We start from the raw sequence: 21,632 nt of genomic DNA, 5'->3' as shown, positions 1-21,632 counted from the left end.
AGTGGTACAAGCCTTTCTCAAGAAACAAGAAAGGTCTCAAATGCACAACCTAACCCTACACCTAAAGGAGCTGGAGAAAGAACAGCAAAGAAAGTCTAAACCCAGCAGGAGAAGAGAAATAATAAAGATCAGAGCAGAAATCATTGAAATAGAAACCAAAAAAACAATAGAACAAATCGATGAAACTAGGAGCTGGTTCTTTGAAAGAATTAATAAGATTGATAAACCCCTGGCCAGACTCATCAAAAAGAAAAGAGAAAGGACCCAAATTAATTAAATCATGAATGAAAGAGGAGAGATCACAACCAATACCAAAGAAATACAAACAATTATAAGAACATGTTATGAGCAACTATACGCCAGCAAATTGACAATTTGGAAGATATGGATGCATTCCTAGAGACATATAAACTACCACAACTGAACCAGGATGAAATAGAAAACCTGAACAGACCCATAACCATTAAGGAGATAGAAGCAGTCATCAAAAATCTCCCAACAAACAAAAGAGCCTAGGGCCAGATGGCTTCCCAGGGGAATTCTACTAAGCATTTAAAGAAGAATTAATTCCTATTCTCCTGAAACTGTTCCAAAAAAATAGAAATGGAAGGAAGACTTCCAAACTCATGTTATGAGGCCAACATTACCTTAATCCCAAAACCAGACAAAGACCCCATCAAAAAGGAGAATTACAGACCAATATCCTAGATGAACACAGATGCGAAAATTCTCACCAAAATACTAGTCAATAGGATCCAACAGTACATTAAAAGGATTATTCACCATGACCAAGTGGAATTTATTCCAGGGCTGCAACATCCACAAATCAATCAATGTGATACAATACATTAATACAAGAAAGAACAAGAACCACATGATACTCTCAATAGATGCTAAAAAGCATTTGACAAAGTACAGCATCCTTTGCTGATCAAAACTCTTCAAAGTGTAGGGATAGAGGGTACATACCTCAATATCATCAAAGCCATCTATGAAAAACCCACAGCAACTATCATTCTCAATGAAGAAAAACTGAGAGCTTTTCTGCTAAGGTCAGGAACACAGCAGGGATGTCCATTATCACCACTGCTGTTCAACATAGTACTAGAAGTCCTAGCCTCAGCAATCAGACAACAAAAAGAAATTAAAGGCATCCAAATTGGCAAAGAAGTCAAACTATCACTCTTTGAAGATGATATGATACTTTCTGTGGAAAACCCAAAAGACTCCACTCCAGATCTGCTAAAACTTGTACATGAATTCAGTAAAGTGTCAGAATATAAAATCAATGCACAGAAATCAGTTGCATTTCCATACACCAAAAACAAGACAGAAGAAAGAGAAATTAAGGAATCCATCCCATTTACAATTGCACCCAAAACCATAAAATACCTAGGAATAAACCTAACCAAAGAGGCAAAGAATCTGTACTCAGAAAACTATAAAGTACTCATGAAAGAAGTTGAGGAAGACACAAAGAAATGGAAAAATGTTCCATGCTCATGGATTGGAAGAACAAATATTGTGAAAATATCTATGCTACCTAAAGCTATCTACACGTTTCATGCAATCCCTATCAAAATCCCATCCATTTTTTCCAAAGAAATGGAAAAAATAATCCTAAAATTTATATGGAACCAGAAAAGACCCCCAAGAGCCAGAGGAATGTTGGAAAAGAAAGCAAAGTTGGTGGCATCACAATTCCAGACTTCAAGTTCTATTACAAAGCTGTCATTATCAAGACAGTATGGTACTGGCACAAAAACAATCACATAGATCAATGGAACAGAATAGAGAGCCCAGAAACAGACCCTCAACTCTATGGTCAACTAATCTTCGACAAAGCAGGAAAGAATGTCCAATGGAAAAAAGACAGTCTCTTCAACAAATGGTGTTGGGAAAATTGGACAGCCACATGCAGAAGAATGAAAGTGGACCATTTCCTTACACCACGCACAAAAATAGACTCAAAATGGATGAAAGACCTCAATGTGAGAAGGAATCCATCAAAATCACTGAGGGGATCACAGACAGCAACCTCTTTGACTTCAGCCACAGCAACTTCTTCCTAGAAACATAGCCAAAGACAAGGGAAGCAAGGGCAAAAATGAACTATTGGGACTTCATCAAGATCAAAAGATTTGCACAGCAAAGGATACAATCAACAAAACCAAAAGACAACTGACAGAATGGGAGAAGATATTTGCAAACGACATATCAGATAAAGGGCTAGTATCCAAAATCTATAAAGAACTTATCAAATTCAACACCCAAAGAATAAATAATCCAATCAAGAAATGAGCAGAGGACATGAACAGACATTTCTGCAAAGAAGACATCCAGATGGCCAACAGACACATGAAAAAGTGCTCCACATCACTCGGCATCAGGGAAATACAAATCAAAACCACAGTGAGATACCACTTCATGCCAGTCAGAATGGCTAAAATTAACATGTCAGGAAATGACAGATGCTGGCGAGGATGCGGAGAAAGGGGAACCCTCCTACACTGTTGGTGGGAATGCAAGCTGGTGCAACCACTCTGGAAAACAGCATGGAGGTTCCTCAAAAAGTTGAAAATAGAGCTACCCTATGACCCAGCAATCGCACTACTGGGTATTTACCCTAAAGATACAAATGTAGTGATCTGAAGGGGCACATGGACCCAAATGTTTACAGCAGCAATGTCCACAACCAACCTATGGAAAGAACCTAGATGTCCATCAACAGATGAATGGATAAAGAAGATGTGAGTGAGATATATATATATGATGGAATACTATGCAGCCATCAAAAGAAATGAAATCTTGCCATTTGCAACGACGTGGATGGAATTAGAGGGTATTATGCCGAGCGAAATAAGTCAATCAGAGAAAGACAATTATCATATGATCTCCCTGGTATGAAGAATTTGAGAGGCAATGTGGGGGGTTTGGAGGGTAGGAAAAAATGAAACAAGATGAACAAGATGGGATCGGGAGGGAGACAAACCATAAGAGACTCTTAATCTCACAAAACAAACTGAGGGTTGCTGGGGGGAGGGGGGAGGGAGAGGTTGGTTGGGTTATGGACATTGGAGAGGGTATGTGTTATGGTGAGTGCTGTGAAGTGTGTAAACCTGGCGATTCACAGACCTGTACCCCTGGGGCTAATAATACATTATATGTTAATAAAAATTTTAAAAATTTTTAAAAATCATTAAAGAATGAAAATGAATATGGCTGTTCAGTAAATGACTTGAAGAAATTGCTTTCCTTATACTAGTTTGTTAACTCATCGGTGCATGCTCATCTGAATTAGAAAATGGTCAAAATCAATTCTTATGACCTGATTTGCTTTGCATAAAATGCAATCAGTCAGCAACCCAGAAGGAAGGATCAACAAAGATCTAACCCTTCGTGGGAAGATGGGTAAAAATGGCCTCTCGATGTCGATGATATTACCCAAAATGACTGCAGCTGTTCAGAAGATACACACATACACAACACATATACCATTGCCCCGGCGAAGATGAAGCAGAAACATGGCTTTTACTTCAGACCCGTAGGGAATGAAGCTCCAGACAGGATCACTGACTGGCCCTGTTGGAACTCCAGCAGAACGAAGACTGGCCTGTACCTCAGCTCCTCAAAGAGCCTCCCCCATCTCAGAGAAACCATTTAGCCCAGTATCTAGTACATAACCATGTTTTTCTTGGAAGGAACAAAGGCTGGCTTAAATGTGTAGATATTAAATATTTATTTGCAAGGACTTCAAAAATTTCCTTCACCCACGTTTCTCATGTTAAGGAGGAGGCCAAACGGTGCTTTAGCTTTCTCCAGTGGCACCTTCTCCAAGTCCAAGGACATCTGGACACTGCCGTGTCATGCTCCTGAGAAGGACTGAATCACCTGAGAGTGACAGACTGTTTCCTCTGGAAAAAGACCAAGCTTACCCAAATAGTTGTTGCTCTTATGCATCTCGGTGATGTTGATTTTGGTGGCTCCTTGGGGGATCTCGACCACGCGGTGGTAGCCCAGGCTGGTAAGGGCGTGCTTGAACACGCCCGACACAACCTGACAGCCTGTGTTGTCGCCGCCGCACACTCCGCATTTGTCCACCACCTTGTCCGAGCCCAGGTAGTCGTCACAGCCAATGCTCTGCAGAGAGGTGGAAAACAAAAGACTCTTGGAGCACATCACAGGAGCATGGGGGGAGATGGAGAGAGGGGGGAATGGAAGATCTATTGGTGGGTCTGGAACTGACTTCCCTCCTGCCCTCCATTCAGCTCCTGCGGTGTCCAAGTGCATTCTTCCCTCACTTGACAGAGAGTCACAAAGCACCCACTCTGGGCAAGGAACTTCTTCTCAAGGTATGTGGGAAACGTACACTCTGGGAGCAGGGGGGAGGCCATAGACAGTAAAACATGACACATAAATCAAGCAGCATTCTTGGGGGTGGCAAATGATAAGGAGAAAAATAATGGAGAGAGAAGGAATAGGGACAGCGTGGGGACCGGTTGGTCACTTGTTTACACTGGTTGGCCAGTGAATTTGTCCTGAAAATCCATCCCCCTGTTGGATTCAGAGAAGAGACCATCCGGGATTTTTTTTTTTTTTTTAAGATTTTATTTATGTATTTGAGAGAGAGCATGAGTGGGGGGAGTGGCAGAGGGAGAAGCAGACTCCCCACGGAGCGGGGAACCCGACTCAGAGCTCATTCCTGGGACCCTGGGATGATGATCTGAGCCAAAGGCAGATGCTTAACTGACTGAGTCACCCAGGTGTCCCCCATCTGGGATTTTTTATAAAGTTCTTTGGGACCATGATAAGTACTGCATCTACAATTGGGGTTTGTCCCCAAGTCCTCTGTTCCAATTTTAGTATATGTGCTGCCGAAGCGAGCACCCCAAGTCCTCTGTTCTAAATGACAGACTGTATAAATGCTTAGCAAAGGACCCTCAGAAGTGGTAGTCACAGGCCCAGTGTCTTAGGAAATTAAAACAAATTTGTTGAGATCTGGGTCTCCACTGGTCACTGGAGCTCTGAAGAGGCAGGAGCAGCAGTATTTTGCTTGGTACCCCCAATGCATTTTTCCCAGGGGTAGAGGGGGAAGGGAGGCAATGGCCAGATGATCCACATATAAATAAATAAAGGGGTGATCCTTGTTCAGACAGGCCTATTGGTATTTAAAGGAGCTCCACTGACCTTCCTGAACTTCCTCCAAAAAAAGATTCTTTTAGCTTTACCATTCCCCTCCCTGTTCATGTTTTCTGTTGGGACAAATTTTTTTGCATGAAAAAAAAATTAAACCTTGGAACAAAGTGCAAGATCATTATCTTTATGCCATCCTTTCCCACTTCTGGAGCTGATTCTATAGGGCTCACAATCATGCTTTCTGAACCTAAAATTTGGACATGTGGTCTGAGCAAAGAATTCCGTCACGTTTCTGTGGGCAGATGGAAGGGAGCAGACGACAGCTTGGACAATGAAGTACTGAGATGACAGGATCAGTTCACTGGGTTCTGGGGATCAGGAATGACACTTGAAGTCAGAATGGGATTCTAAAACTTGAGACACATGTTTGCTGAATCACAGGCTTGTGTTGGTTCTCGAATTCTAAGAGCAATCATCAGACCACATCTCAGGGGGCAAAGTGGTCAACAAACCATTCAAAATCCAGTTTTGGTTTTGTGAAATATCCTTGGGTCTGTTCCTGTGGGCCCTACAGGTCAAATCCTATATGCAGAGTCAAATCAGAGGGGGTTCAGGCTTTCCCCTCCAACCTCACACTTGACTGACATCTTTCTGTAGGCACTATACCTCTACATTATTACTTCCATATTCCTGAGGGCACTTTAGTTCCTCAGTAATAACTGGTCTCTTCACAAATAGCTTCTCTGTAAAACATTATTTCTGACAATAACAGAACATCATCTCAGTACGTTCACCCACATCCAATTAACCTTTCAAAATGCCATGTTTGCTATGTATTTCTCCTCCCTCAACTATTTCTTGCCCCTGCTCCATGCACATTTTAGTAGAAAAATAAGGAAAATGTTTTCCATGCATGATTTCCATTCCTAACCCCTTGGGTTCTCCTTGGCTTTGAAAGAAAGCAAGAAATAAACAAAACACCACAGGTCTCACCAAATTAAGGACATGCCTCTGATTGTCCCTGATGGGGCAGATGGAGAGAAAAGTGGGTCGGCACACAGTCCCTGTCCTGTCTAGCAAAGCCTCACCCTCCTCCCTTTGCATTCCTGCTACCCGTGGACTCAGTTTGTCCCGGACCGAGCTCATCCTCGAGGGGCACTCCAGTAAAGGGAACACTGTGCACAAGGCGTGAGGTAGGAATGAACACACAGGAAGTAGGAAAGCATGTTCCCGGAATGACATGGCTCCAGTGTAGGGTTGCTGGGAGGGATGAAATCAGGCTGGAGAATCCAGCCGAAGTGTTTAAGGATCTTGGTTTCCACGACGAAGAATGAGAATTTTATCTGATGGCATCAGCAATAACCACTGGATGTCTCAAAAAAGTGAGGGCCATGCTTGGATTTGTTTTCTGGGTGATAGCTTTGGCTGCTGTGGAGGGGGTCCCAGAGTGGGGAGAACAGGTAAGCTAGTGAGTCTCTCTCATCTAAAGAGAGTGTCGGGGATATTTCAAGGATAAATGAGAGCCGTCGAAGACGAGGACGGACATCCCACGAATCCTCAGCCCCCAGCCCAGTTAGAATGGGATGAACATAAGGTTGGCTTCAGACAACCACAGCTAGGCTAAACGCCATTTAATCTTGTGAAACAGATATTATAGTAAAATGCTCTGCACAGTTCCACGGATGCTACCCCACACGCCAGGCTTCCTGCGTAGCACGGCCTCTCTGGAGGAATCAAGACTTGGGGAGGGAAGGCTGTAGCAGTTTTTCCTGACTGACGTCCAAATGGCCTGGAGGTTGGCTTCTGTGAAGGCTGCAGCCTCACAAGTGTGGCCAAGAACCAAAGGTGACATCCTGTTTCCTTGGGGCTGGATGGTGGCTTCCTTCTGGTGTCAGTGTGGAAGACATCTCCACCACCATCCAGACCTTTGGGGACAACGCCCAGAAACGAATCGGGCCAGAATTCTGGCTTGCACCTTAGGAACCTGGTCAGTTGGTCTCTGATGGGGATCACTTTAAAATGCTGGTCTGTGTCTCCAAACTCAGAGGCGCCACCCAAGTGCCATCCATAGGGACTTCAAGTGGGCACTCGAGTCTGCTGGACCCAGGTTTTGTGCTGGCTCGGCCACTTCGCAGTGCTAATCTTTGGATGTGTTAATGAGCCATCCTGAGCCATCGGTGTTTTGTTGCTGGGGATAGTATATGTCTGTCTCACAGCAATGCTGGGGGATCTAACGACGTAAAGATAAAAGGCACCTAGCAAAATGCCAGAATAGGGTGATTTCTCAGAAAACATGGGGTTTTGTGTTTTATTGTCTTCCTATACTGGATTCCATCAGCAACCTATCCATTTTCAAGTAAATTCTATCATCACATAACCACAGACCCGCTCCTATTTCTAGAACACTCCCCAGTACCTCTCAGTTGCAGACATTCTCTTCTTCATTTGGAGAAAGTCAGAAAAATCCAAAGAGCTAAGAAAAAAAAGTCACCCTTCCCCATAAAGGTAAGGGACGTTGCATGGCCCCTTCACCTTCACTGTTCCAACAGCGCCAAGTGAAAAGGGACAGGATGAACATCTGCTCCTTGATCTACCTTTATTTCATTTTTATTTATTTTTTTTTACCATGTACTGTGGTTCCAAAGAGATATTTCCTGCTGTTACAAAGGCAACTGGACAACCATCAGATATCCTTAGTATTCTTCCAGAGATTTCTACAACATGTTGTAGGAAAATTTTACACGTTGCAAGCCATCACAAGAGAAATTGCTCAAGAATTACCCCCAATTGTGTGCCAAATTAACCTAAATGAAATTTCCTGAGGGAAATGAGCCATCTGCATGACGTGTCTGGTGGTGGATTTCACTGGGAGGAGGCCTCTGTACATCCTGGCAGGGTAGGCCGGTGCCAGGCCTGCAGATAGTACGGCTTCTGATTCCCTGATGGGAAGCAGATGTTTCTGTGTGTGCTGAGTAAACACACCAGATATGGCAACCCCAACTGGTTGGCTAGATGACACAGACAGGTAACAAGATGTGTCTTAATAATCGCACTGTCACAACAGGGTGGGGGAATGTTATTATTAAAATGACGAGTAGCTAACACCAATTTACTTTTATTTGTAGTAAGCTAATTTGTGGGAATACATACAGATGCCAGAACTTTTATTCATGACATTCTATTGAAAGAAGTCCTTTGCATAAGGATAAATATCTCTCTCTTATTACTATTAGGAATGTACCTCAATACTACCTTCCTGGAAAGCCATTTGGTAATATATACTGTTTGACTCCAATTCTTCTACGAATTTATGCTAAGGGAGTGGTAAGAAAGTAGGCCAATGATTTCTGGAGGAAGCAGCTCATGACAGTTGTTATTATCAATTAAAAAAATCAGAAACATTCTAAGTGTCCAACACAGAAAAACAGTTAAACAATATATAGAAATTCTCTGGAAAATGCTGAATGGGTCTTTCTCCCCTTGTCATTCTCATTAAAATCTGCCAGCACTCATGCCTGCCTGACTGACCTTCAGTATCATTCAGGAAGTATTTCCTGAGGCAACCCCTGCTATGTGACAATAAGTTGTAGACAAGGAGACATGAGGGTAAAACAAACATGATTCCTACTTATGGTCTGAATCAGTGGTTGGCAAATGACAGACCACGGGCCAAATCTGGCCCACACAGCCTGTTTTTGTAAATAAAGCTTTATTAGAACACAAACCTGCCCAGTTGTTTATTTATTGTCTAGGGCTGCTTTTGTGTTGTAGCAGCAGGGTTGGATGGCTGCAACAGAGATAGTACGGCCCCCAGCGCCCAAGATATTTATGATCTGGCGCTTTATAGAAAAAGTGCCAACCTCTGGACTAAATCGGAAGGTGGACATGATCCCATGATTCAGTACAGTATATCGAGGCAGGAGGGAGATGTGCAAAGCTCTGTGTGGCCAAGACTGAGGTTCAGGCTGAAGCTTCCAGATTTACTTCTGCTTGCCCTCACCTATTTCCTATATGCCACCCACTTGACTTCTCCCAATCTGTCTCAACCCTAAAACAGAAGGCAAAGAGTTGCCATCTTCTACCTCAGTAGTCTTCAGCTGTTGTTGTTGTTTTAAGCAGAAGAATCATACTTCTCAAACAAAACCTCATGCAGAAACGCAGGACTCCAACATACAAAATGAGATAGGGAAGTTCAACCTCTCACCTTCCTACCTTCTCCCTCATGACCATGGTTTCTCAACCATCGCTCTAGGGACATTTTGGGCCAGAGAGTTCCTGGGTATGGGGGCTGTCTTCTGCATTGTAGGATGGTTGGTGGCACCCCTGGCTTCTGGATGCCAGTGGCATTTCTCCCCTCAGTGGGACAAATGAAAATGTATCTAGACATTGCCACATGTTCCTGTAGTAAAAGAGTCACCTCAACTGATTGAGAATCACCACTCTAGCATAATCCATAGCTCATGGGACACCAGAGAAGAGCATGATAGATCCCCCAGAAAGCATCAGAACAATGGAAGTTCCACAGAAGCACCAAACAGCACTCTGTCCATGTCAGAATCTAACGAACAAAGAATATTTATTATCCAGTTTTTAAAAAACACTTCCACACTGCGATCAAACTAACCAGTATCCTAGGGCTCTTCAAGCTTGCCATCTGGCTTAATTTTAGTGTGAGTAGGATTATGTATTGGAAAGAGCACGGTGCCTAGTATGCAGTAGGTACTAAATAAGTGTTGAATGAAAGAGTAGCTGGTTGAGGCATCAAGAGATCAAAGTTACAGGACTAATTTTCTCCCTCAACTGGTCATCTCTAAGGTGTCTTCTGGTGCTGAACTGTTTCTGAATAAGAGAGGTACAGCCCCGATGTGAGGAACCCTGCCATGTCTAAATTCAGAGGAATTTGCCGTACGTCGACAAAATTAAATTAGAAACAGGAACCCATGGGAAACAAACTGACACTGTCATTCATTTGAAGAGAAGAAACGGTCCACGGGATGAAAGGTATTTTGGCTTCCCTAATGAAGGCAATTGTGAAACTAGTGACCTGGTTTTAATCAGGCTTATGGTTGTCGCTTTTCAGTACCTTATCCTGTTTCATTAGAGAATAGCACCTTTACCCAGTGACTTCAGTGGAAGAAAATGTTGGCCCTCTCGTCAGATAAAGTTGGGTGAGAATCAGCTGCAGTGATGTTTACTAATCTGATGAAAGAAGCCCCAAGAGGGAAAAACTTCACATGCTGTAAGAGAGTTACCACCCTCGTTGCCATGAGGGTTGTCTTTCTGTGGAGAGTAGGGGTGCTCCAAACTAGAAAGTGCCAATGCTTCACTTTCATGGTCTTCCTCCAGGTGGCTTAAAATGGGGGGAGGGGGCCATGAATGAATAATGACAATGACAACTGCTTTTATTATAAAAATAAGGTATATATATTTTTGCATCAAATAGTAGAAACCTCTAGACTTCCCTTTTACTTTTTTGTTATGATTTTATTTACTTTGTCAGAGAAAGAGAGAGCACAAGAGCACAAGCAGGGGGAGTGGCAGGCAGAGGGACAAGTAGGCTCCCCTGGCTGAGCAAGGAGCCCAACGTGGGACTCAATACCAGAACACTGGGATCATGACCTGAGCCGAAGGCAGACACTTAACCAGTTGAGCCACCTAGGCACCCCTCCGCCTTACTCTTTAAAATGTAAGGCTGTACCGCGAATTCTCTGTTTAAAAAGAATTCTGTTTAAAATACTCGGTCAGAACAAACACATTAAAAAATGTTCAACATCACTCGGCATCAGGGAAATACAAATCAAAACCACAGTGAGATACCACCTCACACCAGTCAGAATGGCTAAAATTAACAAGTCAGGAAACAACAGATATTGGCGAGGATGTGGAGAAAGGGGAACTCCTACACTGTTGGTGGGAATGCAAGCTGGTGCAGCTACTCTGGAAAACAGTATGGAGGTTCCTCAAAAAGTTAAAAGTAGAGCTGCCCTACAACCCAGCAATTGCTCTACTGGGTATTTACCCTAACGATACAAATGTAGTGATCCGAAGGGGTACGTGCACCCCGATGTTTATAGCAGCAATGTCTACAATAGCCAAACTATGGAAAGAACCCAGATGTTCACTGACAGATAAATGGATAAAAAAGATGTGGTTCATATATACAACAGAATGTTACTCAGCCAACAGAAAAATGAAATCTTGCCATCTGCAATGATGTGGAGGGAACTAGAGGGTATTCTGCTAAGTGAAATAAGTCAATCAGTTACCATATGATCAATTACCATATGATCTCACTGATATGTGGAATTTAAGAAACAAAACAGAGGATCATAGGGGAAGAGAGGAGAAAAAAATGAAACAAGATGAAACCAGAAAGGGAGACAAACCATAAGAGACTCTTAATCATAGGAAACAAACTGAGGGTTGCTGGAGGGGAGGAGATGGGGTAACTGGGTGATGGGCATTAACGAGGGCACATGATGTAATGAGCAGTGGGTGTTACATAGACTGATGAATCACTGAACTCTACCTCTGAAACCAATAATACATTATATGTTAATTAGTTGAATTTAAATTTTAAAAAGTGGAAAAAAATGAAAAGTGATTCAAAAGAGTCAAACTTTAAAAAATACACTGTATATACATTTAGAAAAAAGTGAAATACTTGGTCAGATTGTATGGAAACTATATAGGGCCTCAGGAGGGGCCCATACCATGTGGGGCAGGTCTGTCAGATACTGTGGCTTGGGGTAGCCAAGGGGTCAGGACTAGGAAGTTTCCTGAAGAAAGGAGCAGAGAGACACTGTCTGCATTCTGTAAGGTGAAGTTCTGGAAGCAAATATTGGCAAAAAGGCAACGGTGAGTTGGGTTGATGACTGTGTCCTAGGAAGGAGGCTGTTTGCACCCTAGTCTCATTTCTATGGCCGTCTGGGCTGAGGCAGCCTGAGTCTACAGGTGTGGGTCCAACCAGAAGGCTCTCAGAGGACTGTGGGTGAATCCAGCACCCACCAGAAGGCAATGAGGGAGACTCTTGTTTGCATCCTTGTCATTTCCTTGACACAGTGTCTCTCCGAATGTGCCTGTTTGCATCTCTCTCCACAAGATGGCACCTAGAAGCCTTGGTAAAAGGGTACTCACCTAAGCAACTAGTTTAGGAATAGGAGACAGTGGTTGAACATTTAAAGGATGGTTGTTGAGAAACACCAGAAGGGCGGCCTCAGCAATTCAGGCCAATTGCATATTGATGGTTGTTACGATAGGACTTCCGCTTCTCAAAATGTTTTTGTGGAGCATTTAAAAATGTGAGTGAACTATTCAGGCCTTTTGTTATCTGATTGTTCATGACAATGCTTAGAAATCTGCATGAATGCTTTAAACATTGGGAGTTAATGGGCTTTTGGATGCCACTGCATGATCTCCAGGGATGGCTGAGAAGACTGGCTGGCTGGGGAGATGAAGAGGGAGAAGTTCGGGGGCTTGAGTCCCAAGGTTGTGGAGTCGGGAACAGCATACTGAAATGCTGTTTTCGGGAGATGCTTAGCAGACACAGGCGTGGAATGGAGATGGAGAGACTGGAGGTTGAGAAGCACAAAGACAACTACATTTGGATGGGCACAGAGGGAAGGAGAGCTGGATGGAGAGAGGGATTAGAACACAGGGCAAAGGCACACAGACGATGTTACGCAGAGGGCACAGCCAATGGACTATTCTATTGAAGGATGCTCCGTTGAAGGTGAAGAAGGAAAGACTTCTAGGTCCATGGCGTGGGAACCTGGAAGACTAGAAATGTTGCTTATTTCAGGCAGAAGCCTTATAGATGCTGTGGGGGGTGGGGTGGGAGGTGTGCAGACTTGTGATGGAGTCATCTCAGAGCTAGGATCTTGATCATTACTTCGTTCACTGGATTTGGTCATATTAATTCTCTTTGGGTGGAACTTTCCTCTAACACCCTAAACATTTTTGTTTTGGCTTTTTGGATGGAAATCCTTCCAAAGCATATATTTTTTTTTCTCCTCTGTCTCACTTTTCTTTAAAAAGTCAAGAATAATAAACATTATTTGATCTTTTCTAGACCCTTGTTACTCAAGGTATAGTCCATGGACCAGCAAGCACAGGCATCATGTGAGAGCTTGTTAGAAATCCTGGCCGCCATCCCAGGCTTCCTGAAATTGAAATTTGTGTTACAGCAGCACCCTTAGGTGATTCCTGGGCAATCTGGGATTCTTTGGCTTTGGGGGTCACTCTTTGTTTACTCCATGTTTTTTTTACTCTTTTCAGGTTGCACACCAACCCCTACGTGACAGCCAACTCTCCCATCCAGGCAAAACAAAGACAGCGTGACATTACTACCCTTTTGGTTACAAACTGGAAAAAATGCCTTCAGGGAGCTTTTCCCTGTGAGATTTTTAAGGGTGGGGGGTCAGGGTGCAGGTAAGACACACATTCACACAGTATCCAGAAAATTCCAGTGTTGCACAGCAGGAGAGGCTCTGGGCCTCCTGCTTCTTGCCTCACAGATGAAGAACCAAATCCTGGGAGGGGAAGTGATGTCTCCTGGGCTGCAGAGAGAGGACTTCATGCTAGGGACTCCTTTTCATAGGAGTCCCTGCAATGGGACCGCGATGGCCTCCAGCTCCTTCTGATGCAGGGTGCTCTTGTCTCCTCCCCTCAAATGGTCCCTCTTCTTTCCTTTGTGCTTATTATGTCCCCATAACCATGTGAGAATGCTTTTGTCTACCAACTAGAAGAGCAACTCCTTTTAACAAATGGTCTTTTTGAAAATACTTGGATAAACTGCTTGGGGTCAGCAGAAACCAAGGCAACAAGAGATAATGGTCAACCTGAGATATGGTTAAATGGGAGGAGTCCGATTTTGCTTCCAGGGTTGGAGAGAGAAGAAAGGGACAAAGCAGGGGAGAAGCTAAGAGATGGTGTAGAGCCAACTCAAAGTGGGTGGGAGGACCGCAGTTCACTGCCCGTGCACCTGAATCTCGCTTGCTGACATTTAAACCTCCCTCTGTTCCTGGCCCTCCCAGGTCTTCCTCGAAGTTCTACACTGGCATCAGGCCTATTCTCCCGCCTTTAGGATTTCTGGCTTAGACTTCTTGAAACCCCCTTCTTTCCATTTCCATCATCTGAAATTTCTCTTCTATGTTCACCTCTCTCCAAAAGACTTTCCTTCTAGACACATACATGCCTAAGAGCATCCAGGATGTCCTTGACACCTGCAGCTGTCATCATTTTTCTGAGTCTTACACAAAGCCAGTAAGGCATAATTCTCAAATCCTTTGTGAGGATTGAATGAGAACATGCAGATGGAGACATCTAGTTCAGATCTGGCATAGAATAGGGGCTGGGAGAATAATGGTACGCTTTCCTCCTGGAGGGTGTGTCTGTCCCACTTCAAGGGACCTGTCCCTGGGACATACAGCATTCTTTTTCTCACACAAGGCACACACATTTCTCTACCGCAGAGGAGCCTGGTCTGTTTCTTCTGTCCACGGAAATCTCACTTCTACAATTCCAAGGTGGTGTTTGAAGCCACAGTAACAGGCAAACCGTGGTGATCATTCACATTTCCACCATGTTCTGGAACAATGGCGAGCAAGATTTTCAGAGATTTTCTTATAAATTGATTACCTCTCTCTCTCTTTCTCTCTCTCTCTCTTTTTAAAATGTGTTCCTTTTATGAGTCTTTCCTGGCTTGTGTTGGAGACCAGCTACGAAAAAAACCTCAAAAATTGTCAAGGGGTTATGTTCATTTTAGAAACAGAGCAAGGGAGGCTATGGACAGAGCTTACAGCTTGGGCATAGTGGAGCACAGTCTTAGAGGATTTGGGGTGAAAACCAGAGGCAAGCAGGGATGCAGGCAGTTTGCAGGGATCCAGGAGGTAGGAAGTACCAAGTCTATAAGTGACAGCTATCACAGAGGGAGCACTCACCCCATACAAGGCATCTTCTGTACGTTAGCCTATTTAATGATCTTGACTCTCGCTATTTTATCGAAACTCAGAGAAGGTAAGGTCACACAGAGGTGTGATAGAGGGTTCAAGCGAAAGGCTTCCGGGCTTTAAAGCTCAGGTTCTCTATCTTCTGCTGGTCGCATAATCTCCTGGTTTAGTGGAAAGCCTTCTTGTAAGAACAAAGCCTGTGTCCAAGGGCCACATATACCAAGGGCTAGAATGACCAAGAACTACATAGGGATAATTCCTCCTTATTGCTCATATCTCTAAGGGCTGTTCTCTGGCTTCCCCCAAGACCCTTCCTCATGGACTCTAGCTGTAGTTTATTGCCTCCTCTCTCATGAGGACTAACAATTGATTTGATTGATTTGACAATCTCCTAGAGCTTCTCTTCATTCTCCTGCTCTCCCGTGTTGTCTCCTTCCGTTCATTCAGTGCACATTCACCCAAGGGAGGTAACATCTATAACACTACCCTTCCTTTCTTAGCAAATTCCTGGGTTCAAAATTATTCACCGAAATAGTAACTGTCTTTCTCATTTGTCTTCCTAGGCATGGAAACTGCTGGTTTATCAAGCTGGGAAATATTTATGACCTAAGAAAAAGCACCCTGTTCAATGGGAGATAAGATGACCCCATCTAAGAGCTTGCTCTTTGGTGCTAGAATAACCAAGACGTCAAATCAGGATAAATTCTTCCAATTCTCTCTTTTGACCATCGACGCATCCAACGTCCAACATTAATATTCATTTCAGTAAGAAATGAAGACACTGTGTGTTCCACGCATGCTCAGAAGGAAGAAACTGGGCTGACATATTTAAACATGAAGGCTCCTTCACGCTTCTTTTGAAGGATGGCTAAGAACAGGGTTATCTGTCAAACTCAATGTGTTCCATAACAATAATTCAGGTGGCAGCCAGATGAATAATTCTCATGCTTCCAGAGAACTTCCTGACTCTTGCAACTTGAAAGCAAAAGGTAGGGCCGTGGCAGGTATGACACATGGCTTCCAAGTGATCACATTAACAGTATGCACTTGTGTACACAAATATTTAGGACATGCAACCCAGTTGGATAAATACCACTCCTTTACCTTCTTTGGGGAAGCCTTGAAATTCTCAATTTTCACCAGTCCCTTCTTTAAACAGATCTTATTGATGGGCTTTTAAATCATGCCCCCAGATGCGTCAGCATAAGAAAGGCTAATGCTGTGGTTTCAGGTAATGTTTCCTGCATGTGGCTGTGAAATTTATCTTCCCAAGATGCTGCTGTCATCATGTCATTCTTCTGACTCAAAAGGCTTCCTGATGTCAGCTGTCACTTAAACAAGCTGATTATTTCCTCCCAGGCTTTATGCCTGTATTTGAGTCCCTGATTCCAGGTGGAAAGGAGCGCCTGGGGCTGGAGCAGCTCAAGGAAAAGCTCCAGCCCAGGTGTGGAAAACCTAGCGAAGTAGGAATTTTGAAAAGAATCCAGCCTCCTTATGCTTCCGCAGCAAAGGTACTTTGTTAAAGCGACAGTCCATGCTAATTGGAAACACGCATTATTAAGGATGTATTCTAATTTATTGGGTTGGTCTGGTGAGGCTAAAGGCAGATGAAGTTCGCAAAAAGCATCTGACCCATGGAAGGCTCCCAATACATACTATGTTTTATTTAAAGTCAAGTTAAAGACAACACAGAGGGCACATTCAGAGAAATACAAACAAATGGTACTTGTTCCTAGCTTAAACAATAGCCGCCTTGGAATGTTATTTAGTGAGAGAACGGCCTGTGCATACTTTGAAGAATGTGGGATGGCAGCAAATATGGAAGCAAAAAGAAAAGCATTTCTCCGGCAGAGTAGAATAAGCCTAGTTAAAAGAAAGCCAGAACCAAAGTCAAAAAGTCAAAAATGCTCTTTTGACCACGGACGGACTCCCGGGGGCCCGTGAAAAAGGTGTCCTCTTATGACTCAGAGAGGCCTACAGAAGTTCTCGTGAGCATCAAAGAGAGCCAGAGAAAGAAAGAAACCGGTGTTTGCTGAGGATCTCCTCGGGTGAAAATATTTACTACCATCTTAACAGAGAAGGGAAGAGGGAAGTTCGGTGACTCCCCCAGGGGCACACAGCGAGGCATCGGGATACGAGTCCGTGTCTATGGAGCTCGAGGACCCAGAAGCAGGGTGATAAGATGCAGGCCGAGCTCGTGAGGTGGACACAGCAAAGAGACAGGGACTGTGGTAGCGAACAGCCCATGCTGACAGGTGAGGGACAGAGGCTGCAGGACGAGGGAGTGGGAACCACTCTGGAAGGGGGTGAACACTGGGGCCACAGAAGCAGGTGTACACAGACTGACATGGACGCAACCTGGGGTTGACAGGTGGCGGCTGGAAAGGCGACTTCTGAGTGCCTGCTCTTCTCTGACATTTCATGGAAAGGATCACCGTTCATGGGACAGCTCCCATTTCCCAGAAGCGTTGAGTCCTCTCTTGTCTACTATCCCCACAGAGCCCTGACACTAAAAAGTCTCCCAGCCACTTTCTCCTGTTATCACAAAATGATTAGATGGAGACTTCCTCTCCAGGACAGACCCAAGGGTCTAGGACATGAAATCCTTTGGATGACTTCTCTTTCCAGGAGGCTCCCTCAGCCTCAGGCCTCCAGAATGTTCTCCTTTGATGAGCAGAAAGGGAACCGTGAGCTGATAGGTCAGGGTTTCCCCTAAGACCACCTTTCCTTGGGGTTTATCTGAGTCATGCTAGTGATCCTGGGGATTTTCAATCCCTTTTGAAATCTAAGGTCACCCTTTTTGTGACTGTATCCTACATATATTTGAGGGCCGCAAAGAAATCACTGTATGATTTCAATTTCTTCAACTTGTGTTTTTAAATGATTTAAAGAAAGAGTCCGCTCCCTTTAAGATAAAGAAACTTGTGGAAATCTTGAGCACAGGAAGGCTACAAACCTATAGTTTAATAGGCATTGCTGCGGAACATTGATTTTGAGTTGTTAATGCCTCCTGTGGGTTCTGTGAGTTAGCCAAGGCATGAACCCTGAGATAAGAAGTGAATTGGATTGCTAGAGAAAGTATCTACTTGAACACCAGAAAATCCTTGCCTCAGGTACGTTGGTAATGGTGATATGGTTGACACAAAGCTATTGAGATAGTAACTAGCAAAATGATTTACTTGCTTCTTAGGATGGCCAGAAAACCACATCGTTAGCAGACCTGAGGATGTCTTCCTCTGCTGTGGCTCAAAATCATCCACAAATTGAGCCGGGTTTTCATAAAGAAGCTAAAACATCAGGGAAGAGAACACATGCAAAGGTGGCATAGGGCATTGATCTAGTTGGCTGTGAAAATCAAATTTGGATTTCCTTATAAATTTGGACCTTATGGGTACCAATGCCTGTCAGCCACGACCATTCACTCTCCTTGCTGTCGAAGACCACAGTTCTTTATTTTATACAAAGATCACTAAAATGGATTTGAAATAAAGGTCATCTATCCTTTGCAGAAAATATAACTTTGAAATTTCATTTCGTAACAGATTTTTGTAATATCAAGAAGAGCAAAACAGCCCAACCAATAAGATTAGGAAGAGGCTTATCAGAGTCAATTCAGGCTTCTTAGCAAGTATTTCCACTAAACACAGCATGCTGGAACCACAGAATCTTGGGAGTAGGAAAAAATCATAGAAGGCATGTGGTCTAACCAAGGTCAGAGGAAGTGCCGTAGGGATCAAGTTCCATACCGGAGCCAGCCTAGGATCTGCTTTTCCCTGCCAAGACCCTGGACAGGTCACAGAACTAATTTAATTTATAAAATGTGTCTGCTAGATGAGATAGATCCATAATTTTCAAACTATTTTAAGGTTTTAATGTTTTCATAATCCTGCTATCATATTTTCAAATAGTAAGAGTTCGAGAAACACCATCCTCAACTGTAGTTCCCACCTAACACACTGGAGGCAACTGTATTAACTTACTTTTGTGCAGCCCTCAGGACAAACTGCTCCCATCTTTACTGTAATCTAAGAGATTACCTGTCTAAAATTCGCAATTCGTTGTCTGCCTTGATCAAGAACTCCTCAAGAGTCATAAACTGAAACAAAATTCAGAAATGAACTGGGGGGCGGGGGCGCCTGGTGGCTCAGTCAGTTGAGCATCTGCCTTCGGCTCGGGTCATGATCCCAGGGTCCTGGGATTGAGCCTCGCGTGGGGTTCCCTGCTCAGCGGGAGGTCTGCTTCTCCCTCTCCCTCCGCCCCTCCCCATTGCTCCTGCTCTCTCTCTCTCTCTAATAAATAAAAATCTTTAAAAAAAAAGTTAATCAGACTTGAAAATGGCAGTAACTCCATTGACTCCCTTCTCCCTCCTAATGGTGGTTGCTCTTCCAAGAGAACCATTTTCCCTGAGTTTTCTATGTATTCTGTTGCCATCAGTAAACTCATCGTGTTGTTACCTCTTCTCACCTGAACCCCTAATTCAAAAGATGGCTCTCTTGAGGAGACCTTTAGGTGTTGATGTTTTCCAGCTAAAGTCCCTGGGTTATATTTGAAAAACCTTCTGTTAATTATTGTCTTTTCTCTTTTTGACTCATTGTCCAGGAAACTCGGGAAAGAGACTAAGGGAAGAATGCCCTCATTTCTCAAGGAACAAAACCTCAATATGTAAAACAGTTTTGAGAGAGAGACTTGCTGTCATCCAGAGCTCATCTCTTAGGAAGCTGCTTACAGGTGAGAAATCCCTGGATAGAAGGGAGAGCTGGACCAGGGAGGGAACAAGTCTGCAAGTTTCCCCCCTACAGGTCCTCTTTCCCTCAGTGATGTCATGGAAGTCAGAGAGCTGGGAGCTCCTGATTCCTGGGGGACCAGCTGGGGTCGGGGTGGGGGGTAATGGAAGGCACAGTGCCGGACCGCTAGCAAGGCCTAAGCAAAGTAAAATTTCTCAGTGCTGGGCTCCACGACCAAGAGCCAAGAAAAAGTCAAGATTCAGAAGCAGAAGATGCCAGGAGCTTCAGTCCAGTGATGAGAAAAAGAAATTACTGGAATGAAATGAAATGGAGGAGGAGTAGGAACTGACATTTGTTGGGCACCTCTGGGTTTTATTTATCCAGGTTTCATTTCATCTTTTTACTAGCCACGAGGCAGCTATTACCTGTTCCCCATTTTACTTCAGTGGAAGAACTGAGGTTCAGAAAAGTTAACTGACTTGGTGGAGGTCACATGACAGACCCAGACGAAACCCTGGTCTGTGTGCAAAGCCCACGTGCCTCCCATGCTACCTGGATAAACAGAAGGTGATGAGCGGAAGCCTCGCGGCAGACAGACCTCCCTGAGATCTGAGTTCCGACCCTGCCATTTGCCAGCTGGGTGACCTTAGGCAAATTCCTTAAGCCAGTGAAGACTCAGTTGCCTTATCTATAAAATGGGCGTACAGTAGAACCTACCTGATAAGCTTTCAAGAGTTAAATGAGATCATACATGAAAACGCATACACTTAAAGTGCCATGTAGTAAAGCACCTAATAAACATTAACTCCATCAACCTTATGATCGTGATTATTTTCAATATCCCCTTCATCCCCACGTCCCTGCTCTGAACCACAAGGCTGGGAAAGAATCAAGGGTTTATTTCTCAGATAACTGGCGATCTCTACAGAGCATGTTTTTGATTCTCAAACATTTGGTAACCACAAGATCATGTGTTCCAACCAATCCATGATGGGTTTCCTTTAGAAAAAGGCAGATACGAAAGGCTTTCAGCCTTCTAGCAAAGTCACGGTTGTAAATTGGTCCATTTTTGCGTTCTCAGAAAACCAAGCTGCTATCATCAGACCATCTTCTCACATGATTACTTTTCCCAGAGAGCTTTTCATTTTCCAGGGCACCTCACACACACACAAAGCGCATGTGTGTGTGTGTGCGCGCGTGTGTGTGCGCGCGTGTGTGGGTTCCCACCCTATAAATCTCCCGCTTGGCAGAGAGTGTTGATGGTTTCTGTGAAAGGGTCTTTGTGTCCCTTTTTGTCTAAAGGCTTTTTCATTAGAAGCCTGGAAGTCAAGGTAAGCGCTGCAGGGATTCGAGGATCTCTTGGCTTTTCTCTCACGTCCAAATTATCTCCTGGAAAAATAAAAGTCCTACATTCTCTGCCCTCGGTTAATAGAAGTGACAGCTGGGAGAGCTTCAAATCTGGCCTTAATTAATGGGCACTGCACAAATGTGACCAAAGCATATTTGCAAAGAAGAGGCTTTAAATAGCATCAAATGTTTGTGAGCACGAGGCCATGCGATGGCAGGAAATCTCTGACCATCTTAATGGGATCAGGCTTTTGTGTGCAAACAATGGCGAGCAAACCACAGGCCAGCTGACAGCCATTAGAATGGCGTTCTCATCTGTGGTGGTGTGTGAAGGCTCTTAAATCACCACTCATCAAGACGGAGGAACATGAACTATGGCGTGAGGCAACTATAATAAAACTGGGTGCCCAAAAGAGTGGCCTCCATGCCGGTGTTTGTACAGTTTACCCAGAGTGGTCTTCCCCTCAAACTTGCG

General features: G+C 43.9%; 1 protein-coding gene across 2 annotated transcripts in view; it reads right to left on the bottom strand.

Annotated features, from left to right (window-relative positions):
- Positions 1–21,632, bottom strand: part of THSD4 (thrombospondin type 1 domain containing 4) — a gene marked incomplete at its 5' end in the record, with an annotated part of 544,049 nt that overhangs the window by 103,923 nt on the left and 418,494 nt on the right. For both annotated transcript variants that reach the window (XM_080808167.1, XM_080808168.1), the window contains one exon: positions 3,936–4,140. In XM_080808167.1, coding sequence (XP_080664293.1) covers positions 3,936–4,140 — 205 coding nt within the window. The remainder of the gene's footprint in view (positions 1–3,935; positions 4,141–21,632) is intronic.

Source organism: Martes martes (genome assembly GCF_963455335.1).
Source record: "Martes martes genome assembly, chromosome: 7".
Classification (NCBI taxonomy): Eukaryota; Metazoa; Chordata; class Mammalia; order Carnivora; family Mustelidae; genus Martes; species Martes martes.
Note: the sequence above shows the minus strand (reverse complement) of the source record. Positions and strands in the feature narration are given on the sequence as shown.